Raw genomic sequence first — 27,931 nt, 5'->3', positions numbered from 1 at the left:
TCCGCCGGTGACCCCCCGGTGCCGGGCTGTGCTCAGCCCCACGGAGGAGCGGGGTCCCGGGGGGGTTCCCGCGGGGGTGGCAGCCGGGGGTCCCGCGGTGCGGCCCCGCTTGGGGGGTGTCCCCCGCTATCCCCCCCCACCCCACGGAGGGCGGCGGTCCCTTTAAATGGCGGCGCGGCCCCGGTGGCGGAGGGGGCGGCGGCGGTCGCTGACATCACGCGGGGCCGGGAGCACCTGCGCCCCGCCCGGCTCCGCCACCGGCACCGGCACCGCAGCGCACCGGGCCGGGCGGGCACCGGGGCTGGTGCGGGCCGCCCCCGCCGCCCCCCCAGGTACGCACCGCGCAGGACGGGACCCGCGGACGGGGATACCGGGACCCACCGGGACCCCCTACGGGGCTGGGATGGCTGTACAGGGACCCCCGGATCTGTACCGGGGCCCCCTGAGATCGGGCCAGCTGCACCGGCACCCCCGGCTCTGTACCGGGACCTCCCCAAGCCCCCGGGAGCCTCCATCAGACGGGGAACCCCCGCACCCGGCTCCGCTGCCCCGCACCCGGCTCCGCTGCCCCGCACCGGGCTCCGCTGCCCCGCACCGGGAAGGGACACCCCCCTCCCTTCCATTGCAGCCGCACCGGGGCAGCCCCCCCGTACCGGGACCCCGTTCTGTCCCCGCCGCCCCCGGAGCCGGTGTCGCCCCCGGGCCCTGCGCAGCGCGGCCCGGCCGGTGCCGCGTGACGTCACCGGGAATCCCGGGGGCCGGGGGGAGCTGGGGGGGGCCGGTGTCCCCCCCGGCAGAACCGGGGAGCACCGGTGTCCGGCGGGGTCCCGGTCCCGGTGCGCCGCCGTTCTCGGGGGTCGAGCCGAGGCTGCGAGGAGAGCGAACGAGAGAGAGCGGGGCGGGGAGGGGAACGGGGGGGGACGTTCCCGGGGAGTGCCGGTAAGGGGTGGGAGAGGCCCGGGGGGACCCGGGGGTCCCGGAGCCAGGGGTGGGGGGGCGCCCGCGCGGGGGGATCCCCCCCGCCCTGACCCCGCCGGGGGCGGGGATCCCCCTCCCACGTGGGCGCGCGCCCGCCCCCGGTGACGCCACGGCGGCGCCGCCCCCGGTGACGCCACTGCGGCCGCCGTGGCGTGCGGGGGGAGGGGGGGGGAGGACGGGACGGGACGGGGGCGGTCCCGGGACCGCCCGGCGGCGGGAGGCGCTCCCTGCCGCGCCCGCGGGTTCGGCCCCGCGGCCCGGCCGGGTACCGGAGCGGACCGGAGGGGCCCCGCCCCGGCCCGGTGCGGCGGAGGGGCCGCGCCATGCCGAGCCGCCCCCCGCCCCGCACCGCCTGAGCGGGCCCCGCGCCGCCGCCTGCCAGGTGCGGGGTCGCGGCGGAGAGGGGGGGGGGGGGCGCTAAGGGGCCGTAAAGGGCCGGAGCGAGGGGGGCGGCGGCGTGGGAGGGTCGGTTGCGGCGGTTTGGGCCCGGCGGCCGCAGCACCGCGCTCCCCTCTCCTGACCTCGGTGAGACGCCGTCCTCTTCCCCGCTTCCCCATGCGCATCCCGGTTCTGTGACGTGACCCCCCCCCCCTCCTTCCTCCTCCGTTACCGGCTCCCGGTGACCCCCCCCTCCCCCGCTCCCTTCCCGGTGCAGCGGTCACGGGCCCAGATCCGCAGGGAGCCCGAGCCCCGTCCCCGGTGGCCGGTGCGGCTCCCCCGCAGCCCCGTCCCGGAGCTCGGGGTGCGCCCCCCCCCCCCAAGCCCCGCCCGTCCGTGCCCCCCCCCCCCCCCCCGCACTCTCCGGGACCACCCTGCTGCAGCGGGGGGGGCGCGGACACCGAGCCCCCCATCCCCGGAGAGCCGGCGGGGGGCTGCGAGAGGGGGGGGTGGGGGTGTCCTTGCCGCAGGGACCGGGGGGTCCCCGCCGGGTGCGGCGCAGCGGGGCCGGGGGGGGCCGGGCCCGTGTCCCCCCGTGTGTCCGTCCCCGCAGGAAGTGGCCGGGAAATGGCAGCCGGTTGTTGCGTCTCGTTGTTTTTGAAACGTCCTTTTTAATCAGGTCGCGTCACGCTCCCGGGGCCTCCCGGTGCCACCGGGCCGGGAGGGCCGCAGAACCGGGCGGGGGGGCCGAGATCTTTGCCCGGGGAACGGCAGCGGCTCCACGGCACCGACAGTTCCCCCCCCCCCCAGCCTGGAGCTGTGTCCCCCCCCAGCTCAGCCCCCGGGGCCAGTCCTGGCCCCGGTGTCCCCGCGGGGATCCCGGGGACCGGTGGGTGCCGTCTGACACCCGGGACAGCGTCGCTGCCACGTTGGCCGTGCCCGGTGTGACAGGAGCCGGGGTCAGCCCCGGGCTCAGTGCCCGCCGTGTCACCCACCGTCCCCGAGGTCCCCGCAGTGCCGCCATCCCCAGGCTCCTGCCCCTCGCCCTGCTCACCTCGCCCGGCTCCGGTTTCGTGCCGTGGCCCAGTTTCAGCTCCGCACTCGGTGGCTCAGGGCGGGGGGAGCGGGCCCGCAGGAGCCCCGGGGCGGGTGGGAGGTGATGGGTGGCCGTGGGTGGCCCTGGATGACCGGTGTCCACAATGCACCTGGCACTGCCTGAGCTCCCAGCAATGCCAAGGGCGGCTCTGGCCTCTGCAGGGCCTGGGGTGTCCCTGGAGCAAGGGTGACATTCCCACCTTGCTGGCTTTTATTTTCTCCCGGCCCCCTCCTCACACTGGCACGCACCCAAACCATCCCAGTCCAGTCTGCGACCTGCAGTCGCCACCTGCCCGCTTCTGGCACGTCCCTTGGCCGCCTCCTCTGACCTCCAAAGCCGGCAGCGCGTTCCTGGCCGGCGCATCACACACGGGGTGGGACCGGAACGGCTTTTCCTTATCCAGCCCCGCTGCTGCCGGTGTCCCCACGCCCGGGGGTCCCAGCTGGGTCGGGGCAGAGGCCGCTTCACGGCTCGGGGGAGGCGGCCGTGGGTCCATCCTGGGATGTCCGGGAGCCACGCGCGTGTGGCAGCCGCGTCACCGCCCATACGGGTTTCTCCAGTGGATGAATCACCGGTGGCCCTGGCCAGGCTCGGTGGCCCCTCCGGCCCCTGCCAGGGCACCAGCTGAGGCTGGTGAGGGTGTGATGAAATCCGGGTTTCGACACGGGCCGTGCCGCCAGCCGCTGCTGAAGCGCCAAGTGCGGCAGCCTTGGCCCTTCCGGAGAGGTCGGTGCCACCTTGGCCAGCAGTGGGCTTGGCAAGTGTGGCACAACCAGGAGTTGCCGACGGTGGCAGCTCCGGGGGGTGTCCCTGTGGGTCCCCACCAGCACTGGGGGTGGGGAACTGGGGCTCCCACCTCATCTGCTGGGCTTGCAGGGCCTCAGCTCCCCCGTGTCCCACCAGGATCCCTCCTTGTGGCCTCGGGTTTGAGGGAGCATTTGGGGTTCCTGGAGGATGACGGTCACCAGGCTCCTGCCTGAGCCAGGGCTGGGGTTTCAGCTTGTGGCTGTTCCCAGCACTGCTCTGGCCTCAAACCCTGGAGCTGTGCCTGGGGGATGTGGTGTGGGGTCCCCTCCACCTTGGGGGAATGGCAGGAACACTGCCTGTCACCGCAGGGTCATTCCTGTGCCAGGAGCGTTGGGTTCTGCTGGGTCCTCATGGGCTCACAGAGCTGCTTTGTGGGGGTCTCTGTGGGTCCTTGTCTGGGAGCCCCCACGGTCTCACCCCAGGATGGTGGCACATGGTGATGACACCTTGGCAGTGGCCGTCCCTGGGGACGCTGGTGGCACGCTGTGCTCCAGCAGGTGGCAACTCGTGCACCTGGGGTGGCTGGGCCTGCGCCAGAGCGCAGCACAGGTGGCATCTCAGTCCTGGGGGGGCTTCACTGTCACTCCTCACCCTCGGCAGCCCCCGAGCCCCGGGCTGGGCACCGCAGGGAGAGGGAACGGAGGGTCGGTGGTGGCTGGGTCACCGCACTGGCAGCCCCAGCCCATGCCAGTGACCGACCCCGCTGCATCTTCTCCCCCGTGCAGAAATGGAAACAAACAACCATTTTAACTTCACTGGCCTTTCCTCTGCACCCGCTGCCTCAGGACCGAAACCCACGCCTGCCTCAGGGGACTCCCCCTTCACCCACAGCTCCCCGCTCAGCTTCCCCCCACAAGGGAAAAGTAAGTGACCCCACGGGGACAGGGATGGCGAGGTGCAGGGACGGGGTGGCCATGGGGCCGGAGGGGACACAGGGATGGGAGAGGACACAGGGATGGGAGAGGACACAGGGATGGGAGAGGACACAGGGATGGGAGGGCTGCAGGGATGAAGGGCCCGCAGGGATGAAGGGGCCGTGGTGGGCGGCAGCTCCAGCGCGGGGGGCCGGGGTCTGCGCGTCCCTGCCGCCGCCTTGGCCTAGAAAAGCAGCCGCGCCAGCACAGGGGCCGCGCGTGGATTTGGCCGGTCAGCTGATCCGGCACGGCCCTGCCAAGCGCTGGCTAATCCCTGGCGTCCTGCGGCGCTCGGCCCGGTGCCGGCAGAGCCCGTGGCGGAGCCGGTTTGGCAAACGGGGGCCGTGTGACTCCCCCACCCCTCCTGCTTCTATCCAGGCACGGCAGGGGGGCGCGAGCAGGGCTTCGGCAGCTGCCGGCCCGGTCATTGATCCATCCTCAAACGCCGCGGCGCTGACCTCGCCGTCCCTCTGCTCCCTCGCAGGTCTGAACGGGGGCATGAATGTCAATGGCTTCTCTACTGTATCACACCCCGGTACTTCAGGGACGTTCTCGCCCGGCTCCGCGCCCGCCGGGGCCCAGCCCCTCCGCGCCTACGACTGCCTGTGGGACTACGCGCCCTACGCGCCCGCCGGCGGCCTCAAGGACGGGGGTCCGCCCGCCCTCGGACAGTTCCCCCTCAACGGCGTGGCCGGAGGGTCCCGGCCGGCGTCGCCGGGGCACGGCACCAACCTGCGGGCGGCCGGGCAGGAGTTCTGGGGCAACGGCACCGCCGGGCCCATGGGGCTGAACTTCGACTCGCAGGAGCTCTACGACTCCTTCCACGACCAGAGCTTCGAGCTGATGCAGAACGGGCCCGACGGCTTCTACGCGGCGGGTCAGTCCTCACCCATCCTGAGCTCGGACACGCAGCCCTTCCCGCTGGCTCCGGACGAGCCGGACCCTGGCCAGGGAGACGCTGACGGCGCAGCCAAAGAGATGCCCACCACCACCACCACCACCACCATCGCGGAGAACGGGGGTGGGCTGGTGGGCAGCCAGGAGCTGGAGGAGGCACAGCCAGGTAGGAGCCCGGGAGGGCTGGCAGAGCTCTGGGATGCGGCGCTGGGGCCCTGGCGGGTGGGTGCTGGATCCTGTTGGGCATCACGTTCCTTGGGGAATCCCAGCTGCTCTGACCTGCCTGCCCGGTGTCCTGGACGGGGTTTGGCCGGTCACAGCTTGGAGAAGGCGTTGGGATCTCGTACAGCCAGGCTGGGCACGACCCGGGGTGTCAGCGCCCAGTGCCATGGAGGGCTGGGTGTCCCAGAGCGGGGTATGGCAGTGGGGATCCCCCGGCTCTGTCACCATCACATCTCACCGTCTGTTTTCGGTCGATTGTTCCCTTCAGACCTGAAGATCTGCAGCTACAACGGGGCTGCAGCCGCTGGCACGGGGTCGCTGGGGCCGGAGGGGCCCGTCCTGGCACCCAGGGACAGCGGGTGCCTCGGGGACGCGTCGCCCATCGCCCCGCGGCTGGAGGACACCCACATCCTCAGCGAGGACCCCCTGGAGCCCTTCGAGTCCCTGTCCAGAGGTAGGGGGGTGTCGGGGAGGGGGTGTCGGGGCAGGACGCGGGGGGCACAAGCGCTCCCCGGTGCCCGGGCAGCAGCGGCAGCGCTTCTCCATCCCCGTGCGGGGATGCGGCGATGGAGGCGGCGATGGCCGTGGCCTCCTCCGGGGGCAGGGGCGGGCCCGCGTCCCCGCCGCTCTGCCGGCCTTCCCTGCCTGCCTTCTCTGCCTTCCTTCCCGTCCTTCCCAGCTCCGTGACGAGGCGGTTACTCAGCGCCTGAACTTCCGCGCTGCTGAGCATCGCCTCGGCCATTTTGGGCTCCTCCGCTTCCCAGAGGAGGAGGCGGAGCTGGGGGGGGGTGGGGGAACCCAAACCCCTTTTAACCCCTCTGCTGCCGGAGCCTTTTCGGCCACTCCACACCCGCGCCCCCCCCCCCCCAGCACTGGAGATGTGGGTCCGTGTGCCCCCAACCCTGGTGCTCACCCCCGCTCCTCCCCAGACCCCGGCACCGGCGACCTGTACGCGATGGACGACTCGCAGCTGGTGAGCGACAAGTCCTCCTTGGAGGAGCCCCCCGACCTGGCCGCCAGCCCCCCACTCCACGCCGGCCCCTTCAGCCTGCTGCCCGCCAGCCCCTCGCCCGCCCCGCTGCTCGGTGGCCCCGGCTCGCCGCCCGCCCTGCCCGGTACGTGCGGCCCCGGGCCGGGCCGGTGTCCCCCACACCGGGGATGGGTTGGGGGGGTCACCCCGCCATGGCCCGGGGAAGGAAGGCGGGAGCCCCGCGGGGTCTCGGTGGCGGCACCGGCGCCCCCGGGCAGCGCAGGGAGGGGACGCGAAGCCCCGGTGACGTGTCCGGTGACGTCCCTGACCTTGGCTCCTCAGGCGACAACGCCGAGCTGAACAGCGGCGACCACGCGGGGCTGCGGGAGTCGGGGTCCCTGGAGCTCGACCCTCCGCTGGAGCCCGAGTCTCCGGCCCCGTCTGCGGAGGACGAGGAGGAGGAAGAAGAGGACGAGGAGGAGGAGGAGGAGGCTGCCGACAGCTGCCCGGAGACTTCGGCCGCGCCAGAAGGAGAGAGCGAGGAGACCGCCCCGCTGAGTGCCTCGGGGGCAGGTATGGGCGCCACCTTCCCCCGCCGGGCTGAGCCCCCCGGCGCCCCCCGCCCGCCAGCCCAGCGTCCCCTCTGTCCCCTCCCCGCAGGTGATGTCCCTCGCCGGCGCATCGCCACGCAGGAGGAGGTGCGGTTCCCGCTGCAGCACGGGTACGTGGGGTGTTCCCTCCGCCCGTGCTGCCCCCGAGCCTGTTCCCTTCCACCGGCCCCCTCCTCTCACCGCCCCCTCCCCAGCCTGCCTCAAAAACACCGACCCCTTCCCACCATCCTGCTCCTGAAACTGTCCCCGTCCTGTCCTCTCCCTGTCCCCTTCCCATCCTGTCCCCATCCCCTTCCCATCGTGTCCCCATCCCCTTCCCATCCTGACCCCTCCCCATCCCCTTCCCATCGTGTCCCCATCCCCAGCCCCTCCCACCGCTCTGTCCCCGCCGCCATCCCCTCCTGTCCCTGATCCTGTCGCTTTCGGGCCGTCCCCGCCCCGTTCCGCCCCCATCCCGTCCCCATCCCGCCCCCTCCCCATCCTGCCCCACGGCCCCGGGCTGACGCTGCCGTGCCCAGGTGGAGGCGGGAGGTTCGGATCAAGAAGGGGAACCATCGGTGGCAGGGCGAGACCTGGTACTACGGCCCCTGCGGGAAGAGGATGAAGCAGTTCCCGGAGGTGATCAAGGTACGGCCCCGGGGCACTGCGGGGTGGCGGCTGAGCCGAGGGGGGAGGTTCTGCTCCTCTGCAGCCCCTCAAAGGCCAGGATTGCAGCTGATGGAACCCGGAGCGCTGGGCCTCGCTCACAGCCTTCCTCCTCCTCCTCCTCCTCCTCCTCCTCCTCCTCATCCTCCTCCTCCCTGTGCCCAGTACCTGAGCAGGAACATGGTGCAGGATGTCCGGCGCGAGCACTTCAGCTTCAGCCCCCGCATGCCCGTGGGAGACTTCTACGAGGAGCGGGACACACCTGAGGTGGGTCTGGGGGCGGCTGAGCCCCCCCTGTGCCCCCCAGCCCCGCGCTGTGCCGGGGGGTGACCCCGACTCGTGCCCCACAGGGTGTGCAGTGGGTGAAGCTGAGCCCCGAGGAGATCCCCGGGCGCATCCAGGCCATCACGGGCAAGCGCGGCCGGCCCCGCAACGCCGAGAAGGCCAAACCCAAGGAGCCCCCGGCCACCAAACGGGGCCGGGGCCGCCCTCCCAAGGTCAGGATGGTGGATTTGCTGAGCAAGACGGACGCGCGGCTGCTGAAGAGACTGGAAGCACAAGGTACCCCCTGGCCAGCCCCGGTGTGGGGGAGCTGGGGAAGCCCCTCAGCCTGGCCCCGGTGGGATCCCAGCGCCTGGTTCATGTCCGCTCTCCCTCTGTGTCCCCCCCAGAGGTGCTCAGCGAGGAGGACAAGTTGAAAATGAGCAAGATCAAGAAGAAAATGAGGCGGAAGGTGGGGCTCGGGGGCTGCTCAGGTTTGGGTGGGGGTTTCCCTGGCACAGGGGGGCCCTGAGCTGCTCTTGTCCTCTGCTCAGGCCAAGAACAAGCAGAAGCAGGAGGCCAAAGCCCCCAGGGCCAAGGAGGTCAAGAAGAAATCCAAGGTGAGTCTGTGGGCACGAGTAGGCCGGGGAGAGGGAGGAGATGAAAAATGAAGATGGATTTTCCCTCTTACCTTATTTCCCCACACATCCGGGCTCTGACCCAGGCCAAGGAGAAGAAGGGGAAGCCAGAGAAGGGCAAGGACAAGGCCCGGCCCAAGGAGAAGAAGGGTAAGGGGGCTCGGAAGGCGGACAAGGGGCTGCTGGCCCAGCGGCGCCTGGAGGAGCGGCAGCGGCAGCAGCTCATCCTGGAGGAGATGAAGAAGCCCACGGAGGACATGTGCCTGGGGGACCACCAGGTGGGCTGTGCCAGGGGGGCTCAGAAAGGTCACCCTGGGGAGCCACCAGCCGGCCCTGACCCTCTCCCTGCTTTTCTCCCTGATCCACAGCCCCTTCCAGCCTTCTCCCGCATCCCGGGGCTCGTCCTGCCCAGCCGCGCCTTCTCCGACTGCCTGACGGTGGTGGAGTTCCTGCAGAGCTACGGGAAGGTGCTGGGGCTGGAGCTGGCGCGGGACGTGCCCACGCTGGGCGCGCTGCAGGAGGGGCTGCTGGGGGTGGCCCCCGGCGCGGGGCAGCTGCAGGACCTGCTGGTGAGGCTGCTGCAGGCAGCGCTCTGCGACCCCGGGCTGCCACCCTACTGCCAGGTGAGACCCCCTTCCCTGCCAGGTGAGACCCCCTTCCCTGCCAGGTGAGACCCCCTTCCCTGCCAGGTCAGACCCCTTTCCCTGCCTGGTGAGACTCCTCCACCAGGTTTAATGAATTCTTCCCTTCCCTTTCACCCTTTTTCCCCTTTCCCTTATTTTTCTCCTTTCCCTTATTTTTCTCCTTTCCCTTATTTTTCCCCCTTCTCCTTTCCTTTCTCCCCTTTTCCTTTCCCTTTTCTTTTTCTTCTTTCCATTTCTCCCTTTCCATTTTCTCCATCCCTTTTCTTCCCTCCTCTTTCTTCCCCACCTTCTTTTTCCTTTCCTCTTTTTCACTTTCTTCTTTCCCTCCTCTTTTTCCAATCCTCTTTTTCTACCTTCACTTTTCTTTTCCCATTCTCTTCTTCCCCGCATTTTCCCTTTCTTTCCACCCCTTTGTCCTTTCTTTTCCTTCCCTTCCCACCACCTTATTTTTTTACATCTGCTTTCGCTTCCCTTTCCTTTCCTTTTCTCTCTCTCTCTTTCTCCCCTTTTCACCACCTTTTCCCCTTTTTCTCTTCCCCTAGCTGGGGCAAAACTCAGGACAGGGAATCCTAGATTTGGGATGTGCTTCCCTCCCTGCTCTCCTTCCTTGTGGCCAGCCCCCTCCTCACCCCCAGCAGCATTTGGGGTGTCCCCACATCTGTCCTTGTGGTGGGAGCACCCAGAACACCTCTGGGCAGGAACCCCCTCCTGGCAAACCCCCCACGGGGACAAGGAGGGGACTCCCCAAACCTCTCCCTCTGCTCTTCCCAGTCCCTGAAGATCCTGGGGGAGAAAGTGTCGGAGATCAGCCTGAACCGCGACACGGTGTCCGAGGTGCTGCGCTGCTTCCTGACGGCGCACGGGGCGGGCGCGGAGCTGTGCGAGGGGCTGCGCACCAAACCCTTCCAGGCGCTGCCCCCCGAGCGCAAAGCCGCCATCCTCGTCTTCCTGGTCAACGAGCTCAACAGCAGCGCCCTCATCATCAGGTGGGGCTGGGCGTGGGGCACGGAAATCCTCTGGGTGCTGGGGTGTGGATGCTGCTCCAGTCCTGGAGCTGCCCCTCTGCAGCCTCCCCCATCCCCTGTTCTGCAGCGAGATCGACAAGACCCTGGAGAACATGTCCAGCTACAGGAAGAACAAGTGGATCATCGAGGGCCGACTCCGCAGGTTGGTGGGGAAGGGGCTTCGCTTGCAGCCTCGGCACCTTCCCCCCGGCCCTGGCACTCGTGGGGTGGGCAGGGGGACAGGGACCCAGCACCTCCAACCGTGTCTTGGCAGGCTGAAGGTCGCCCTGGCCAAGAGAACGGGCCGTCCCGAGTCGGAGATCACGGGGCTGGAGGACGGCCGGCGTCGGCGCAGCTCCCGCCTGACCGAGGACACGGGGCTGGAGATGGAGGAGGAGGAGGAGACCCGGGGGCGGAAATCACGCCGGGAGGAGGAGGTGGGGTGCTGCGGGCTCTGCCGGGGGGCAGAGGTGGGGGTGCCACCTCGGGGGTCTCTTCCCTGACCGATCCATCCCTTCCCCAGGTTGACACGTCCACGTCCAGCGTCCCGGAGCTGGAGCGGCAGATCGAGAAGCTGGCCAAGGTGAGCGGGTGCTGCAGGGCCGGTGTTCAGCCCTCAGGGGGGCTGCAGCCCCCTCACCACCCCCCAATCTCCCCACAGCGGCAGATGTTCTTCCGCAAGAAGCTGCTCCATTCCTCCCAGACCCTGCGTGCAGCCTCCCTGGGCCAGGACCGGTTCCGGCGGCGCTACTGGGTCCTGCCCCACCTGGGCGGCATCTTCGTGGAGGGCGCGGAGGGTGAGCGGGGAAGGGGCTTTTGGGGGGTTTGTCACAGCTGGGAGAAGCCCCCAGATCTCACTGCTCTTCCTCCTCCTGCCACAGCAGCTGAGCCGGTGGCTCAGGAGCCCCCGGAGGAGAAGGTGTCCCCGCACGTGTCCCCGGTGAAGGAGGAGCCGGCGGCCGTGCCCGTCGCCAGCCGGACGAGCTGCCCGGCCTCGGCCTCGCGCGCCCGCGGGCGGCCCCGGAAGAGCAAAGAGGAGCTGGCCCAGCACTGCGGACCCTGCCCCGCTCCGGTCAACGGGGTCCTGGAGGAGCCAGAGCCCCTGGGGCAGAGCCAGCACGACCTCAGCCAGTCAGCCTTCCTGTCCTGGCTGAGCCAGACCCAGTCGTCCCTGCTCAAGGACTCCGTCCTCACCCCGGCCAGCAGCCCCGGCAAGGGGGACACGGGGCTCCCGCCGCCCGAGGCCCCCTCGGACCCCATGGAGGAGGAAGAGGAGGAGGAGGAGGAGAGAGCCCTGGAGGCCGTGGCGAAGCGGGGGCCCTGGTTCAACCTGCTGCCCCGCACGCCCTGTGATGACCGAGCCCCCCTCGCTACCTCCTCGGCCGAGCCCTCGCCGCGAGCCCCCGCAGCCCCCCGCAGCCAGAGCCGTGGGGAGCCCCCCAAGGGCCCGGCACGGCAGGTACGGGGTGGGGGGGCCGCGCCCAGCACTCACACCCCGACCCGAGGGGTTGTGTGGGGAGGGGGATTCTCCCTGGGTGGCTGCAGGGAGTGGGGTGGGACCCTCTGTCTGACCCGGGGAGGGGTGGTGGGGGCTCAGTCCTGCTGCCCTTGACAGGCTGGTGAGAAGGGAAACAGCTCCAGGGCTGGGGGGCTGTGGGATTGAGGGGCTGCAGGACTGGGGGGCTGTGGGATTGAGGAGCTGCAGGATTCAGGGGCTGAGGATCCCGGAGTGGTAATCCTTGCTGATCCCTTCCAAAGCAGGATATTTTATAATTTCCTGACAGTTTTCTCTGACATTCCCCCTGTCCCTCCAGCTGAACGGCCTCCCCGCAGACGACCCCACGGCTCCCCTGCTCGCCTCCACGCCGGTGCACGCCGGCCCCAGGGCCCACGGCGCCTGCCCCCGCAGCCAGGGCAGCCTGGAAAAGCTCCAGGACGTGCCGGGACAACCCAAGCGCCGAGGGAGACCCCCCACCAAATTCTTCAAGCAGATGGAGCAGAAGTACCTGACGCAGCTGACGGAGCAGCCGGTGCCCACCGGTGAGAGCCGGGAGCCCCGTGGCGGCGGTGCCGGTGCCCCGGCAGGGTGCTGAGCTGTGGCACTGCCCTTGCAGAGATGCAGAGCGGCTGGTGGTGGCTGCGGGACCCCGAGGAGCTGGAGGCCGTGGCGCGGGCGCTGCACCCGCGCGGCATCCGGGAGAAGGCGCTGCACAAGCACCTCACCAAGCACAAGGAGTTCCTGCGTGAGGTTTGCCTCCGGAGCACCACCGGTGAGTCTGCCCCAGAGCCCACCTGCTGCCCCCAGACCCACCGTCCAGCTGGGATTGGGGGCTGCTCCCGCCTGTCCCCCTGTGAGCCCCTCCGTGAGCCCCCAGCTCTCGTCTTCTGCCCAAATCCCTGGGGCAGGGGATTCCTCTGTTCTCTCCCACCCTTCACCCCCCCAGACTTCACCTTGCACCCATGCCCTGGGGCGGGGGGCTGCTCCCTGTTGCCCCCCAAGCCCATCCTCTGGTTCCCCAGGCTGCATCTCCCAGCTGCTCTCTAGGTTGGGGGGCTACTGCTCGTGTGCCCATCCCGAGCCCACCCTCTGCCCCCCAGACCCCCCTTCCACCCACTCCCCAGGGTGGGGGGCTGCTGCCTGTCCATCTCCTGTGCCCCCCCAAACCCCATCTTCCCCCCGTGTCCTGGGGTGGGGCTCTGCTGCCCGTCCCCCCTCCCTGACCCCCTTTTCTCTCCCCCAGACCCCATCTTCCACCCGCGCCCAGAGTCGGCCGCTGCCGCGGTGTCTCAGGAAGCCCTGGCGCAGTGGTCAGTGCCGGACAGAGCCTACGAGACCGACCTGGGGGTCCTGCAGTGGGTGGAGGAGCTGGAGCAGCGCGTCCTCATGGCCGACCTGCAGATCCGGGTGGGTGCCGGGGAGGTGATGCTGGTGCTGGCTGACCCCCTGCCCAACCACCCAACCCTGACCCCCTGCCCAACGCTGACCCCCTGCCCAACCACCCAACCCTGACCCCCTGCCCAACGCTGACCCCCTGCCCAATGCTGACCCCCTGCCCAACCACCCAACGCTGACCCCCTGCCCAACGCTGACCCCCTGCCCAACCACCCAACCCTGACCCCCTGCCCAACGCTGACCCCCTGCCCAATGCTGACCCCCTGCCCAACCACCCAACGCTGACCCCCTGCCCAACGCTGACCCCCTGCCCAACCACCCAACGCTGACCCCCTGCCCAACCCTGACCCCCTGCCCAACGCTGACCCCCTGCCCAACCCTGACCCCCTGCCCAACCACCCAACCCTGACCCCCTGCCCAACGCTGACCCCCTGCCCAACCCTGACCCCCTGCCCAACGCTGGCCCCCTGCCCAACGCTGACCCCCTGCCCAACCCTGACCCCCTGCCCATCCACCCAACCCTGACCCCCTGCCCAACGCTGACCCCCTGCCCAACCCTGACCCCCTGCCCAACGCTGACCCCGCCGTCCCTCCTGCAGGGCTGGACGTGCCCCAGCCCGGACTCGACGCGGGACGACCTGCGGTACTGCGAGCACAAAGTGGAGCCCCTGGAGGACATCACGGTGCGGAGCCGGCGGGACCGGGACGGGCTCCCGCTGCGCCGGGAGCTCACCAACCCCCTGGACCTGGCCGTGCTGCGGCTGGCGGCGCTGGAGCAGAACCTGGAGCGCCGCTACCTGAAGGAGCCGCTGTGGCCTCTGCACGAGGTGGTGGTGGAGAAAGCGGTGCTGAGCGGCCCCGAGGAGCCGAGCCTGGGCCCCACCGAGATGTGAGCGCCCCACACACCCTTCCCGAGCCCTGGCCTGGGTCAGGAGCCCCCCGGGAATGTGGGAGGGCCAGCAGGGTCTGTCCTGTCAGAAGCCATCGGGGGATCTCTCCCAGGGATGGGATTCCTTCCTGGGGATGAGGGTCCCTTGTGGGTCACCGGTGTTCTTCCCGGGTTAGGGATCCTTCCCAGGAGTGTGGGAATCCCTCAGAGGTCCATGGGGTCTCTCTTTGGAGATGAGAGTCTTTCCTAGGGGTCCTTCACAGGAATGGGGGGCCATTGAGGTTCCTCTTGGGGATGACAGTCTCTTCTGGGGATCAGGACCCTTCCTGGGAATGTGGGGGGCCAGCAGGGTTTGGCCTGGGGGTGGGGGGTCTTTCAGAGGCCAGAGTGGTCCCTCTTGGGGATGAAAGACTTTCCTGGGAATGAGGATCCCTCCCGGGGGTGTGGGGCTCCCTCAGAGGCCGTTGGGGTCTCTTCCTAGGAATGGGATCTGCCCTGGGGACGGGGGTCTCATGAGGGTCATCGGGGTCCAGGACTCCTCTCGGGGGTTGAGCGGGGCCAGCAGGGCTTGGGATCCCTCCTGGGATCACCCTGGTGGGGTGTGGGGGTCAGGGCAGGACCCCCAGGCCGGGCTGAGCCCCCCGCTGTCCCCGCAGCTCGTACGAGATCACGCCGCGGGTGCGGACGTGGCGGCAGACGCTGGAGCGGTGCCGCAGCGCGGCCCAGGTGTCCCTGTGCATCTTCCAGCTGGAGAAATCCATCGCCTGGGAGAAGTCTGTGAACAGAGTGGTGAGAGCCCGCGCTGCGGGGGACGGAGGGGTGGTCCAGGGGGGGGATTCCAAGGCAGCTCTGAGCCCCCCGTGTCCCCCCAGACCTGCCTGGTTTGCCGGCGAGGGGACGACGACGAGCACCTGCTGCTGTGCGACGGCTGCGACCGCGGCTGCCACCTCTACTGCCACCGGCCCCGCATGACGGAGGTGCCCGAGGGCGACTGGTTCTGCTCGGTCTGCGTGGCACGGGTAGGTTGGGGGGCAGCCCCCACACCCCAGCAGGGTGATCCAGAAGGGATCCCAGACCCTGCTGGGCCCCCCGTCCCCGGGAGAGGTCCTGGTCTCCAGAAAAAGCTCTGGTTCCTGAGGGAGATCCTGGTGGCTCCTGTGGGACCCCCATTCTTGGGAGAGACCCCGATGGTCTCTGAGGGGCCCCCTTTTCCTTTCCCAGGAGAGATTCTCATCTCCAGGGGGGGACCCTGATGGGAGGGTCCCTGAGACTCTGGGTGAGACCCCCATATCAGTGGGAGGGATCCCCCAGCCCAGGAGGAACACTGCTGACCCCAGAGGTTCTCCCACCCCTGGGGCAGGACTTGGTCCTCAGGAGAGACCCTGCTGGTGTCTGAGAGACCCCCACCCCTCGGAGAAACCCCGGTTAGATCGCTCTGAGGGGTCCTGACCCCACAAGAGCCTCTCATCCCCAGGAGACCCCGATGCAGCCCCGATATCCCTGGGAAGGACCCCTGGGGGTCACCTCGGGGCTCAGGGAGTGGTGACACAGGCTCTGAGGGGACACAGGGTGTGACCCCCTTTTCCCCCCCCCACAGGCAGGGCAGTACCGGGACCCCGTCTCTCCCCGGCGGGGCAAGAAGCGGAAACGGGGCCGTGCGGTGGCGGGGAGCCCCGGCGAGGAGGAGCCGAGCCCGCGGCGCCGCGCGGCCCCACGGCGCCGGGAGGGGCTGCCCGTGTCCCCCCGGTACCCGGGGGAGGCTCTGGCCCCACCCCGGCGGAGGAGCTCGGCCCTGCGGGGCCAGCCCAGCGACCTGACCTTCTGCGAGTGAGTGGGGCGGGGGGCGTGGGGAGGGGGCTGCGGCCGCGGGGTCCAGCTGATCCCTGATCCCCCTCCCCGATCTCCCCCCGCTGCCAGGATCATCCTGATGGAGATGGAGTCGCACGAGGACGCCTGGCCCTTCCTGGAGCCCGTGAACCCCCGGCTGGTCCCCGGCTACCGCAAGATCATCAAGAACCCCATGGACTTCGCCACCATGCGCACGAGGCTGCTGCGGGGCGGGTGAGTGGGGCTGGGGTCCCTCCTGGGGCTGGGGTCTCTCCAGGGGCTGGGGTCCCTCCTGGGGCTGGGGTCCCTCCTGGGGTCCCTCCAGGGGCTGGGGTCCCTCCTGGGGCTGGGGTCTCTCCAGGGGCTGGGGTCCCCTCCTGGGGTCCCTCCAGGGGCTGGGGTCTCTCCAGGGGCTGGGGTCCCTCCTGGGGTCTCTCCAGGGGCTGGGGTCTCTCCAGGGGCTGGGGTCCTTCCTGGGGCTGGGGTCCCCTCCTGGGGTCCCTCCAGGGGCTGGGGTCCCTCCTGGGGCTGGGGTCCCTCCTGGGGTCCCTCCAGGGGCTGGGGTCTCTCCAGGGGCTGGGGTCCCTCCTGGGGTCCCTCCAGGGGCTGGGGTCTCTCCAGGGGCTGGGGTCTCTCCAGGGGCTGGGGTCCCTCCTGGGTTCCCTCCTGGGGTCCCTCCTGGGGCTGGGAGTCCCTTCTGGGGTTCAGGTCCCTTCTGGGGCTGGGGTCCCTCCTGGGGTCCCTTCTGGGGCTGGGGTCCCCTTCCTGGGGCTGGGGGCCCATCCTAGGGCTGGGTTCCCTCCTGGGGCTGGGGCCCCTTCTAAGGGTGGGGGTCCCTCCCAGGGACTGGGGGTCCCTCAAAGGCCATCAAGGATCCCTGCCCAGGAGATGAGGTCCCTTCCCAACAATTGAGGGTCTTGTGGGGCCCCTCCCAGGGACTGGGGGTTCATCCTTGGGATGGAGGTTTCTGTTGGGAATGGGAATCCCTCCTGTGGGGGTCTCTCCTTGGACTGGGGGCCTTTCCTGGGGATCCCACCCCTCCTGGGAATGGGGTTCCTTGGGGGTCGATGGGATCACTCACGGGGATGGGGGATGGGTTCCCTCCCAGGACGGGGTTCCTTTGGTGCTGATGGGGGTCCCGTGGGGGTCCCGTGGGGGTCCCGCCGCCCCCCACCCACCCCGTGCGTGCCACCTCAGGTACTCGAGCTCGGCGGAGTTCGCTGCCGACGCGCTTTTGGTGTTCGACAACTGCCAGACCTTCAACGAGGACGACTCGGCCGTGGGCCGCGCCGGCCACGCCATGCGCCGGTTCTTCCAGAGCCGGTGGGAGGAATTTTATCAGGGAAAACACGCTCCGAACCCGTGAGTGGGGGGCTGCTGCCGCCCCCCCCTCCCCGGGGCTGGGGGGGGGGGGTCTCCCCACGAACTGCCTCCTCTGGAGCTGCTCTCGCTGCCTGCTGGTCCCACACGGGGGGGGGTCTTGCCCCCCCACCAAACACCCCCCCCCCCCCCAAAAAAAACCTCCGGCAGCGTGAACGGGCCCCCCCCCCCCAAAACCCCCTCCTCACTCTGTGCGGCCCCTTCCCGCTGCCAGGACCACCCCCTCCCCAAAAAATCCTGCCCGGTTCCCCCATCCCCCTTCTTTTTTTTGGGGTTTTTTGGTTTTTTTTTTTTTTTCCCCCCCAGCACCACAAACTCACAAAATTTTGTGTAAGCCAAAAAGAAGGAAAAAAAAAAAAAAAAAAAGGAAAAAAAAAAAATAGGGTTTTTTTTTTTTTTTTTTTTTTCTTGCTTTCTTTCAAATTTCATTTTCCAATTAAGGAGCAGAAAAAGCCCCCTCCCCCCTTTTTCTCCCCCCACCCCCCCAAAAAAAGGGGAGGAACCCCCCCCCCACCACCACCACCACCCCCACCTTGGGAATATTTAATGATAGCAATAGTTTAGTGAATGTCCGAGCACTCCTGTGCATCGTCTCATGCATTAACGGCCAGTAAAGTGGACTTAGCCCCCCCCCCGCCCCAGCCGGGACCCCCCCCCCGCCCACGCAGACACTTTACGGGGAGGGGGACCCCCGGTGCAGCCCCCTCCCCACCCCGCTCTGCCCTCGGACCCCTCCCCACCCGGCTCCAGGGACCAAACTGGGGAGGGCTGAGGGGTGGGGGGGTCCCGGCACCCCCTTTCCCTGCCTCCACTTCTCAGGAAGAGCCCGGCCCCCCCTCCCCGGCATGAGGACCCCCCCCCCATCCCCCCCCGCCGCCTTTCCTCCCCCCGCGGGGGCTGGGGAGGGGTCCTGGCCGCCCCCTCGCCCCCCACCCCCCGACTGAGCCCCCTCAGGGATGCTACTGCAGGCCCCGGGGGGGGGGGTCCAGCCCCCCCCTCCCCCCCCCACCATGGACTTGAAGCCTCAGGCGGGTGTAGCCCCCCCCCTCCCCAGACCCCACCGGGGGGGTTGCACTGGGGTGTGGGGAGGGGTCCCGAATTGGGGCAGGGGTCCCCCCCTGGGTCACCCCATGTTGGGGGGTGGCCAGGGAGAGGGGTCAGGACCCCCCCCCCCCCCCCCTCCCCCACCTCGGCGCCCCCCACCCCCCCCGGCCAGGATATTACGGGTACTCGCTCTGGGGGTTCTGCGGCCGGAGGGGCTTTTTTGGGGAGGGGGTCCCAGCGTGTCCCCCCCAGCCCCACAGAGCACTGAAAACAACTCACCTACCTGGGCAGGGGGGGGTCCGGCCGCGCCCCCCGCCCCCCACCCCCCTCCCCCGTCTCAAAGTAGCCTTTTTTCTATCAGATAAACCTCAGAAACTTTTTATTTTATTTTATTTTTTTGCTTTGAAACTAAGAGGTGATTTGAAGTCTATTTGAACTGACTTTATATTACGCATAAATATTTATATTTTATCTAAATAACTGCGCTGTAAACGGACTTTTTTTGTGGTTTTAAGTCACGTTTTCGGACCCGTCAGGTTTTGGGGTTTTTTTTTTGGGTTGGTTTTTTTTTGTTGTTGTTGTTGTTTTTTCCTTTTTCTTTTTGTTTTTTTTTTTTTTTTGTTTTGTTTGTTTTTTTCTGTTGTTGTTTCATTTTTTTTTTTCCGTCGTGGGAAAAGTTTTTTCGGGAGTCTCCGTATCGTTCTCGTGTTCGTTCAGTTCAAAGTTGCTCCCCCTTCCCTCTCCCACCCGCCCCAACCCCGGTTTGACACCCCTGCACCCCCCAAAAGCCCCCCCTGGCTGGCCCCCACCCCCTCGGGGGGGCCTGGGGAGGGGCTGGGGAGGGGGGGGGGTCTCTCTTTATCCCCCCCCCCCTCCTCCTCCTCCTCCACCACCTTTTCTATAACCAGCCGTGTTGTTTTAGTGACTTTTTTGATAATTGTACAGGTTTTTGTGAATTTAAATTTATTTCTTTCTATATTTTTAGGACCAATCTCGTTTTTAATAAGGTTTAGAGGAGGGGGGCGGATTTCTCCCTCCCCCCCCCCCCCCATCGCCCTCCTCGCTGTTGCCTGTTGATGTCCCCCCCCCTCCCCACAAAAGTTGTAGGACCCCCTCCCCTGCCCCTCGACCCCCTCCCCAGCCGCGTGTTGCGTTCGAGAATAAACAACTCACGTTTGATAAACACACCATGCTCCGAGCCCTTTTTTTAAGGGGGGTGGGCTTCTGGGGGGAGGGATTTTGGGGACCCCTGGGTGGGGGGGTTTTTTGTGGGACCCCCTTTTCTCACGACAGCAAGGCTTTTTCTTTTTCTTGCCGTTTTTATTTAAAAAAAAAAACAAAAAAAAAACCAAAAAAAAAAAACAACCTCGAAGGGGGGGGGGGGTGTGGGGGGTGGGGAGGGGTCGCGGGGGTTTTTGAGGGTGGGGGGTCGCGGGGGGCGGGGGGCGAGCGCGGAAGCAGGAGGAAGAAAATACAAAACTAGAAACCTCTCGAGATTTTTAAAAAAAAGCAACTTAAAAACCTGTACAAAATGCGCTACGTATAAATTAAAGGGGGGGCTTGGGGAGGGGGGGGAGGGGGCCGGGGAGGGGGGCGAGGTTTTGGGGGGGGGGGGCCCCGGCTTCCCCCCCCCCCCCCCACCTCTCTCCCCCCTCCCCAGGACCGATGGGACCCCAAATCTCAGCCCCCCCTCCAAACCAGCAGCGGGGCAGGGGCTCAGCACGGGGGGGGGGGGGGGGGCCCAGCGCCCCCCCCCCCCGCCCCGGGGGGGGGGGTCTGAGTAGGGGGGGGGGTCTCTCCCTCTTTGGTTCCTTCCTTGGGGGGGCCACAGCCCCCCGACCAAAGGGGCCGTGCCCGGGGGGGGCCGGGCAGTAGCAGCAACGGGGGGAGGTGGGTGATGGCTGGAAACCGGGGGGGGGGCGTCACCCCTGGGGGAGGGGAGGGGAGGGGGGGGGGGCAAAGGGCTGAAGACCCCCCCCCCCCCACCCCCGACACACCCAGAGCGGGGCTGGGCGCCCACCCAGCTGTGGGGTGAGGGAGGTGTGTGGCGGGGGGGGGGTCCCGCTTCCCCGGGGGGGGGGGTGTCCTGGGGACCCCTCTGGGGACCCCCCTGCATTTGGGGGGGGGGGGCGGGCTGGAAGAACCGGGAGGCCCCTGGGCAGAACCGGGGGGAGGGGGGGGAAATGGGGGGGGGTGGGCACGGCCGGCCCCGCAGCTGGAAGCAATTTGGGGAGGGGGGCTTGGGGGGGGGGGGGGGGCTGGTCCCCCACTGCGGGAAGGGACGGACGGACAGACCCCCGGCGAGGGGGGTGCGAAGCCTTTTTGGGGGGGGGGGGGAGACGGGGCTGCTCAGCTTCACCCCCCCCCCCCCCCCGCGACCCCCCCCCCAATCTTTGGTTGCAAGAGCCGCCCCGGCGGGCCCCCCTGATTGTGGCGGGGGGGGGGGGGGACAGGGGGGAGGGGGCCGGGGTCCCCCCGGGGGGGCGCGGGGGCTCTAAAGTGCCTGATTGACCCTCGGGGCACCCGTCCAAGCTGGGGGGGAGGGAGGGGGGCTTTTCTTTTTTTGGGGGGGGGGGTTATTGCACTTGACCGACCCCCCCGGGGTAGGAATGGCTGGGGGGGGGGGGGGGGAGGGGGGAAGCACCCCCGGCCCCGCGGGGGGGCTGGGGCCCGGAGTTTGGGGCGGGGGGGGTCTCCATGGCCCCCCAACACCCCCGACCCCGAGCCGGGGGCACCGGGCAGCAGAAGGCACGGGGGGCACCGGGGCCGGCGGGGGCCGCGGGCCCTGGAAGCACGAGGGGGGGGGCGGCCGGGACCCCCGGCCCCCGCCGGGGGGGCGGGGGCGGCTTTTGCCTTTTTTTTTTTCTTTCTCCTTTTTTTTTTTTTTTTTTTTTGCTTTTTTTTATTTTTACATTTTTTCGCCTTTTTCTTTTTTTTTTTTTTGTTTGTTTGTTTGTTTGTCTGGGTTTTTTGTCGTTTTGGGGTTTGTTTTTTTTTTTTCCTTTTTTGAGTTTTTTAGAAAACGCGGGAGGAAGAAAAGCCCTCCGAGGGGGGGGAGGGGAGGTGGGGGTGCAAGGGGGGGGGCAAAGAGAACACCCCCCCCCTCCCCTCCCCCCTGCCAGCGCCGGGACCCCCCCCCCTTACCCCACCCCGGGCTCAGGGACCCCCGGAAGGGGCTCGGGGCTTTCCCGGTGGGTCTGGGGCCCCCCGGGACGGGCGGGGGCCCCGGCGCGGCCCCTCCCGGGGGATTTGGGTGGGTGGGGGTCCCTCGGGCCGGGCCCCCCCCGCCGCTACTTGGGGTAGGGGGAGGGGAAGGCGCCGGGCTCGGACGGGGACTCGATGGGGCCGTGGGTCGGGGCGGCTCCGCCGTCCTGCGGGGAGGGGTTAATGCACCCCTAAACCCTGCACCCCTAAACCCTGCACCCCCGAACCCTGCACCCCCGAACCCTGCACCCCTAAACCCTGCACCCCCGAACCCTGCACCCCTAAACCCTGCACCCCTAAACCCTGCACCCTTAAACCCTGCACCCCTAAACCCTGCACCCCTAAACCCTGCACCCCCGAACCCTGCACCCCTAAACCCTGCACCCCTAAACCCTGCACCCCCGAACCCTGCACCCCCGAACCCTGCACCCCTAAACCCTGCACCCTCAAATCCTGACCCCCCGAACCCTGCACCCCTAAACCCTGCACCCCTAAACCCTGCACCCTCAAATCCTGACCCCCCGAACCCTGCACCCCTAAACCCTGCACCCCTAAACCCTGCACCCCCGAACCCTGCACCCCCGAACCCTGCACCCCCAAACCCTGCACCCTCAAATCCTGACCCCCCGAACCCTGCACCCCGAACCCTGCACCCCCAAATCCTGCACCCTTAAACCCTGTACCCTGAACCCTGCGCCCCCAAATCCTGAAATCCTGCACCCCCAAATCCTGCACCCCCGAACCCTGCACCCCCAAACCCTGCACCCCCAAAGCCCCTCCCGGCCCCCCGCGCACTCACCTCCAGCGGGAGGGCGGGGGGCACCGGCGGGTACGGTGGGATGAAGGCTCCGGGGACGGCGGTGGCAGCGGGGACGTACTGGGGACAGCGGCGGGGGGGGGGCAGGGGGGTCCGGGAGGGGCTCAGGGGGGTTTGAGGAGGGGTCTCGGGGGGGTCTTACCGTGCCAGCGCTGCCCAGCGAGAGGTGGCCGAGCTGCTGGGCCAGGGGGGCCACCACGGAGGGCTGGAGGGGGACAGCGTGGTCCACGGCGGGGGCCAGCACCGCGCCCTGCACGGCACCGTCAGCGTGGGGACACCGGGGGACAACGGGGGGACACGGGGGGGGCCCAGCACCGCGCCTTGCACGGCCCTGGCAGCGTGGGGACTCCGGGGGACAACGGGGGGACATGGGGACACTGGGGGGACACCGGGGGGACACGGGGGGGGCCCAGCACCGTGCCTTGCACGGCACTGTCAGTGTGGGGACACCGGGGGGGACACCGGGGGGACAGCGTGGTCCACGGCAGGGCCCAGCACCGTGCCTTGCACGGCACCGTCAGCGTGGGGACACCGGGGGACATGGGGACACGGGTGGGGGACAGGGCCATGGGGACACGGGGGGCACCTGAAGAGCCATGGGGAGATGGGGGGACATGGGGACAATGGGGACACAGGCACCAGAGCCATGGGGACATGGGGGAGATGAGGGGGGACACGGGGGAACATGGGGGTGACAGAGGGTCAAGGCCATGGGGACAGAGGGGGACACAGGGACCAGGGCCATGGGGGGACATAGAGGGGGACACAGGGACAAGGCCATGAGGACATGGGGGGGACCATGGGGTGGCACTGGGGGGACACAGGAGGGGGGGTACAGGGACGAGGGCCACGGGGACACACGGGGGACACAGGGAGTGGGACATGGGGACACAAAGGGGACACAACAGGGGAGGGCACAGAGGGACCGGGGCTGTGGGGACACTGGGGACATCGGGGACACCGGGGACATCAGGGAGGGGACAGGGCCCAGGGCCCACCAGGTGAGGTTAAAATGGGCGGGGTCTGTCACAGGTGGGTGTGGCTTCCTTGGCTGCAGCGGGTGGGCTCCAGCAGCCCCTCCCCCACCGGGGCGGGGCAGGAGTGGGTGGGGCAGATCCAAGCGGGGCTCCCGCCACCCCTCCCCCCCTCCGGGCGTGGCCCCGGGCGTGGCCCCGGGCGTGGCACCGGGCGTGGCTCACCGTGGGCTGCACGAGGTAGGACTGGTGCATCCAGGTGGGGCCGTGGACCTGTGGGTGGCACCAGGTGGGAGCAGGTGGGGGCTCCCCTAAACGCTCCGCCCCTTTCCCAGGTGGGGACCCCCCCCCCAGGCAGGACCCCCCCCAAACCCCCCCATACCTGGTAGGAGGACACCGGGGAGGGCAGGTAGGGGGCCAGGGCGGCGGGGGGGAGCATCCGGCCGGGGGCCAGCCCGTAGGGCGCCGGGTAAAACCTGCGGGGTGGTGGGTCAGGGTTGGGGGGGCCACGGCCGGCAGCCCCCTCCCCACCAGGGCTGGGGGGGCCCTGGGGCACCCACCCGTTCTGCAGCGCCGTCGCGGGGTCGTAGGCCAAGGTCACGGTGCCCTGGGGTGGGGGAAAGGGTCAGAGCTGCCCTGCAGCCCCCCCCCAGCACCCCCAAAGCCCCCTCCCCAAACCCCTGTGCCCCCCTCACCGCGTCGCTGTCCCGGGCCCAGGCTCTGCTGTTGGACACGAACTTGCCCTGGCTCTGCCGCTTCTTCTGCCCCCCGTCAGCGAATTTGCAGAGTAGGGGGTCTGGGGGGGCTGGGGTGGGGGTGTCAGTGCCGCCAGCCCGCCCCCGGCCCCCCCAGAATCCCTTCCCGGGACCCCCCAAGCCCACCTGGCACCCCCGGGGGGGTTTTGATGAACTTCCCGTTGAAGTGGGTGATGACAGCCTCGCACTCCTCCGTGGATTCCATCCTGGGGGGAGCGGGGCTGGGCCGGGGGCCACAGGCGGGGCCCCCCCAGCCCCCCAGATTCGTGTGGCCCCCCGCCAATACCCCTTCAGGTTCCCCCATCCCTGTGTGCCCCCCCCCAGCCCCGTGCAGCCCCCCCACCCCCACACATTCCCCATCCTCCCAAGCCCCCCCAGCTCTGTGTAGCCCCCCCAAATTCTACGCCCCCCGCAGCACTCCTCACTCCCCTGGGCCCCCAAACCCCGTGTGCCCCCCCCATCCCCTGCAGCAGCCCCCCCAGCTCTGTGCACCCCCCATCCCCATGTGTCCCCCAGCCCTCCCCATCCCCCTGAGCCCCCCTAGCCCCATAAACCCCCCCATCCCCTGCAGCCCCCCCAGTTCTGTGCAGCCCCCCAACTCCCTGTACACCCAGCCCTCCCCATCCTCCTGGGCCCCCCCAGTTCTGCGCAGCCCCCCCAAGTCCCTGCCCCCCAGTCCTCCCCATCCTCCTGAGCCCCCCTAGCCCCATAAACCCCCCCATCCCCTGCAGCCCCCCATAGTTCTGTGCAGCCCCCCCAGCTCTGCGCATCCCCCATCCCCATGTGTCCCCCTGCCCTCCCCATCCCCTGTAGCCCCCCCAGCTCTGTGCAGCCCCCCAACTCCCTGTACACCCAGCCCTCCCCATCCCCTGCAGCCCCCTCAGTTCTGTGCAGCCCCCCCAGTTCTGTGCAGCCCCCCAAGTCCCTGCCCCCCAGTCCTCCCCATCCTCCTGAGCCCCCCAGCCCCCTATACCCCCCCATCCCCTGCAGCCCCCCCCGTTCTGTGCAGCCCCCCCACTCCCTGCCCCCACAGCCCTCCCCATCTTCTTGGGCCCCCCCAGCACTACCGATCCCCCCGGGCCCTGCCAGGCCCCCCCGTACCGTGCGAAGCCCACCCCCCGGCTGGCCCCGTGGGGGTCCCGCAGGATGCGGGTGGAGACCACCTGCCCAAAGGGCTTCAGCAGCGCCTCCAGCTCCTGCTCGTCCACGCCCAGCGGCAGGTTCGAGATGTACAGGTTGGTGGGGTCCTGCTCCTGTTGCTGTGGGGAGGGGTCAGGAGGCTGCCTGGGCTCGTGGGGGGGTCACGGGGGGCTCTGGGGGTCGGGGGGGGGGGGTCCATACCTTGGCCATCTGCGCCTGGACCCCGCTGGCCTTCAGCGCCGTGACGGCCTTTTGGGCGGCTGTGGGGCTGTCAAAGTCCACAAAACCATAGCCTGGGGAGGGGGGAGAGGTCAGAGAGACCCTCCAGAGCCCCCCCCGGACCCCCCCTCCACCCCTGCTGCCCCCCAACCTTTGCACTTGTTGGTTGTCTTGTCCAGGATGGCTTTGGTGGAGACGATCTTCCCATAGCTGGGGGGGTGGAAAAGGGGGAGTCAGAGCTCAGTGGGACCCCCAGCCCTCCCTGGGGGGCTCTGGGGGGGGGGGAAAGGGCAGGACCCCAGCCCCCAGCCCCACTCACGGCTGGCAGAGCTTGACCAGGTCCTGGTCTGTGGTGCCGGGGTGCAGCCCCCGGATGTAGAGGTTGGTCTTGCTGAGCTGGTCCGGGGCCCCCCCGGCGGGGCTGGGGCTGGGGGGTCCCAGGGGCTGTGCCGGGGGCACATAGGGCTGCTGGGGGGGTGGGAGGGGGTCAGGACCCACCGCGGCTCTGCTGCAGCCCCCCCAAAATCCTCCCCCTCAAGGAGCCAGCGCGGATGTGGGGAGGGGCTGCCAGAGTGGGGGTCTGCCCATCCCGGGGGGCTGCACCCCCGGGAACCCCCCCGCCGCTCCCGGGGACTCCCGAGGCAGCGGAAACCTCCGGGCTGATGTCAATGTGCAAACGTGAATCAGCCGGACCCCCCCGGACCCCCGGGAACGCCGTCACCTCTCCCAGGACCCCTGAACCCCACCATTTCCCCCCGACCCCATTATCTCACCCCCAGACCCCATCTCTCCCCGCCGGGGTCCCCATCATCCCCCCAACCCTCCCCTCCTCCTCCCCCCGGGGGCCCCCTCCCCCTCCCCCCGGGGGTCCCCATCTCTCCTCCCTCCCTCGGGACCCCCAGACCCGTCCCTCCCTCCCCAGGCTCCCCAATTTCCTCTCCAGCGGGGCTCCCCTCAACCCATTTGGGGGTCCCCATGTCCCCCCACCCCGGGACCCCTGCACCCCGTTACCGCCCCCCTCCAGGGTCCCTGTCATCCCCCTGTCCCGGGGTCCCCATCACCCCCACAGGGGTGTCCCTGTCGCCTGCCCCCCGCCCCAAGTGCCACCCCCACGTCCCCCCCCAGCTCCCGGTATCCCCCCCAAATCCCGGCCGTGCTGCAGCTCGGGGTGTCCCCCCGGGGGGAGGCGGGGATGGGGGTGACCCCCCCCCCCTCCCCTCCCGCAGCACTACTGAGGGGGGAAAGAGGGAAACTGAGGCACGAACGGGGCGTGGGGGGGGAGGGCGGACACACGGGACCCCCCCCCCCCGGAGCCGCGCCGGGAGAACCGGAGAGAGGCGATCAGCGGAGCTCCGAGCGCTGCCGCTCCCGGGGGTCTCCCCGCTCGGTGCCCCGGTGTGTGGGGGGGGGGGGGGTCAGCAGGGGTGTCCCCCTCCCAATCCCGGGAACCCCATTCCCCGCCCCCCCTCCCCCCCCCGGCCTGTCCCGCCCGGCCCGGCCCCGCGCCGGCCCCCGCCCGCCCCCCCCCGCCGGACGGGGCCGGCCCCCCCGCGGGCCCCCCCGGCCCCCGCCCCCCCGGGCCGGTACCTTCTTGCCGCCCTTGTTGTAGGCGAAGGCGGGGAGCCCCGAGCGCGGCGGCACCGAGAGCAGCATTTTCCCGGGCGCGAGGGGCCGGGACCGGGCGTGGCGTCACACCGGGGGCCAGCCTGGAATCCCGGCGGGGCCCCCCACGCCGGGGCCTCGCGCCGATCCCCGCCCGGTGCTGCCGCGGCCCCCCCCGCTGTCACCCCCCCCCCCCCCCCGGTGCTGCCCGTCCTCCTCCGGTGTTCCCCGTTACTCCTCCCGGTGTTCCCCGTTACTCCTCCCGGTGTTCCCCGTTACTCCTCCCGGTGCCACCCCGTCACCCACCGGACGTGCCCCCATCACTCCCCCGGTGTCACCCCCGGTGCCGCCCGTCACCCCTCGGACCCCCCCCATCATTCCCCCGGTCCTGCCCCGGTGACTCCCCCGGTGTTGCCCCGTCACACCCCGTGTCACCCCCCGGTGCTGCCCCTCGCCGCCCCCCGGTGTCACCCCCGGTAGCCCCACGGCACCGACGAACCCCCTGGGGGTCTCTGGATATTGCCCCCTCCCCCACAAATGAGTCCCCCGGTGAGACCCCCCCCCCCCCCAGACCACCCGGGACACCGGGGGGACACCGGGGGAACACGGCGGGGGGAGATCCCGCACCCATCCTCAGCCGCATCGGCGTCAACCGGGGGATCGCTCTCACGAATCCCCGGGGGGGGGGCTGCACCCACCGAGCCCCCCCTCCGCTCCGGGGGGATGTCATGGACCCCCGCTCAACCATTGAGCGGCCCCTTTAAGTGAAGCCCCGCCCACCGCCGCCATTACCCCCTCGGCCCCGCCTCCCCGCCCGCACCGTGGGCGCTGCCATTTTGGAGGCGCTGGTCACGTGGTGCGACACCACACCCCGCCCGTCGCCATATTGGCGCCTTTCCTCCGTCACGTGACTGCAGCAGGCCCCGCCCCTGCTGAGGCGAGGCTGGGGGCCGCCATATTGGAGCCGGGAAAGGGGGAATTTGGGGGGTACCTGAGGGGTCTGTGGGACGGGATTGGGGGTTTCTAGCGGGGTCTGGGGGCCTGCAGGGCAGGATTGAGGGGTGCTGGCGTTCTGTAGAGTAGGATGAGGAGATTCTGGGGGTGCCTGGGAGGTCTCTGAGG

General features: G+C 69.4%; 2 protein-coding genes across 4 annotated transcripts; one reads left to right on the top strand and one right to left on the bottom strand.

Annotated features, from left to right (window-relative positions):
- Window positions 1-276: 276 nt before the first annotated feature.
- On the top strand, window positions 277-17,084 carry BAZ2A (bromodomain adjacent to zinc finger domain 2A). 2 transcript variants are annotated; one of them, XM_014260575.2, is made up of 29 exons: window positions 277-332; window positions 3,985-4,122; window positions 4,658-5,236; window positions 5,561-5,746; window positions 6,222-6,407; window positions 6,605-6,835; window positions 6,923-6,983; window positions 7,392-7,500; window positions 7,684-7,785; window positions 7,869-8,079; window positions 8,190-8,251; window positions 8,334-8,399; window positions 8,504-8,695; window positions 8,786-9,040; window positions 9,833-10,047; window positions 10,154-10,228; window positions 10,340-10,502; window positions 10,589-10,648; window positions 10,727-10,862; window positions 10,947-11,524; window positions 11,880-12,105; window positions 12,180-12,335; window positions 12,807-12,970; window positions 13,558-13,847; window positions 14,504-14,636; window positions 14,720-14,866; window positions 15,445-15,674; window positions 15,765-15,908; window positions 16,872-17,084. In XM_014260575.2, the coding sequence occupies exons 2-29, from the start codon at window positions 3,987-3,989 to the stop codon at window positions 17,038-17,040; spliced, it is 5,262 nt and encodes a 1,753-aa protein (XP_014116050.2). In that variant the 5' UTR covers window positions 277-332; window positions 3,985-3,986; the 3' UTR covers window positions 17,041-17,084. The 2 variants fall into 2 exon arrangements, with proteins under 2 accessions (XP_014116050.2, XP_087924889.1); XM_088068763.1 differs by lacking the exon at window positions 277-332 and adding an exon at window positions 1,303-1,360.
- A 4,255-nt stretch (window positions 17,085-21,339) lies between these two features.
- On the bottom strand, window positions 21,340-26,906 carry RBMS2 (RNA binding motif single stranded interacting protein 2). 2 transcript variants are annotated; one of them, XM_088068804.1, is made up of 13 exons: window positions 26,795-26,906; window positions 25,527-25,675; window positions 25,359-25,417; window positions 25,190-25,281; window positions 24,950-25,107; window positions 23,975-24,054; window positions 23,789-23,898; window positions 23,654-23,700; window positions 23,476-23,569; window positions 23,319-23,366; window positions 22,262-22,369; window positions 22,102-22,179; window positions 21,340-21,469 (listed from the first exon to the last, which is right to left on the bottom strand). In XM_088068804.1, the coding sequence occupies exons 1-13, from the start codon at window positions 26,858-26,860 to the stop codon at window positions 21,389-21,391; spliced, it is 1,170 nt and encodes a 389-aa protein (XP_087924930.1). In that variant the 5' UTR covers window positions 26,861-26,906; the 3' UTR covers window positions 21,340-21,388. The 2 variants fall into 2 exon arrangements, with proteins under 2 accessions (XP_087924930.1, XP_087924931.1); XM_088068805.1 differs by having other exon boundaries at window positions 25,527-25,672; window positions 26,795-26,877.
- Window positions 26,907-27,931: the final 1,025 nt, after the last annotated feature.

This window comes from Pseudopodoces humilis, chromosome 32, assembly GCF_049639895.1.
Source record: "Pseudopodoces humilis isolate 2021_Gansu_Grassland_sample_001 chromosome 32, ASM4963989v1, whole genome shotgun sequence".
In the NCBI taxonomy this organism is placed as follows: domain Eukaryota; kingdom Metazoa; phylum Chordata; class Aves; order Passeriformes; family Paridae; genus Pseudopodoces; species Pseudopodoces humilis.
The sequence above is the reverse complement of the archived record's forward strand: the minus strand, read 5'-3'. Positions and strand labels throughout refer to the sequence as shown.

Coding starts and splice junctions, on each gene's coding strand:
- BAZ2A (XM_014260575.2), top strand. CDS start 3,987: ATGGAAACAAACAACCATTTTAACTTCACTGGCCTTTCCTCTGCACCC. Junction 8,252..8,333: donor AGAAGAAAATGAGGCGGAAG/GTGGGGCTCGGG, acceptor TCCTCTGCTCAG/GCCAAGAACAAGCAGAAGCA. Junction 10,649..10,726: donor AGATCGAGAAGCTGGCCAAG/GTGAGCGGGTGC, acceptor ATCTCCCCACAG/CGGCAGATGTTCTTCCGCAA.
- RBMS2 (XM_088068804.1), bottom strand. CDS start 26,860: ATGCTGCTCTCGGTGCCGCCGCGCTCGGGGCTCCCCGCCTTCGCCTAC. Junction 23,570..23,653: donor GCGACGGCGCTGCAGAACGG/GTGGGTGCCCCA, acceptor ACCACCCCGCAG/GTTTTACCCGGCGCCCTACG. Junction 22,370..23,318: donor CCTACCTCGTGCAGCCCACG/GTGAGCCACGCC, acceptor GGTGCCGTGCAG/GGCGCGGTGCTGGCCCCCGC.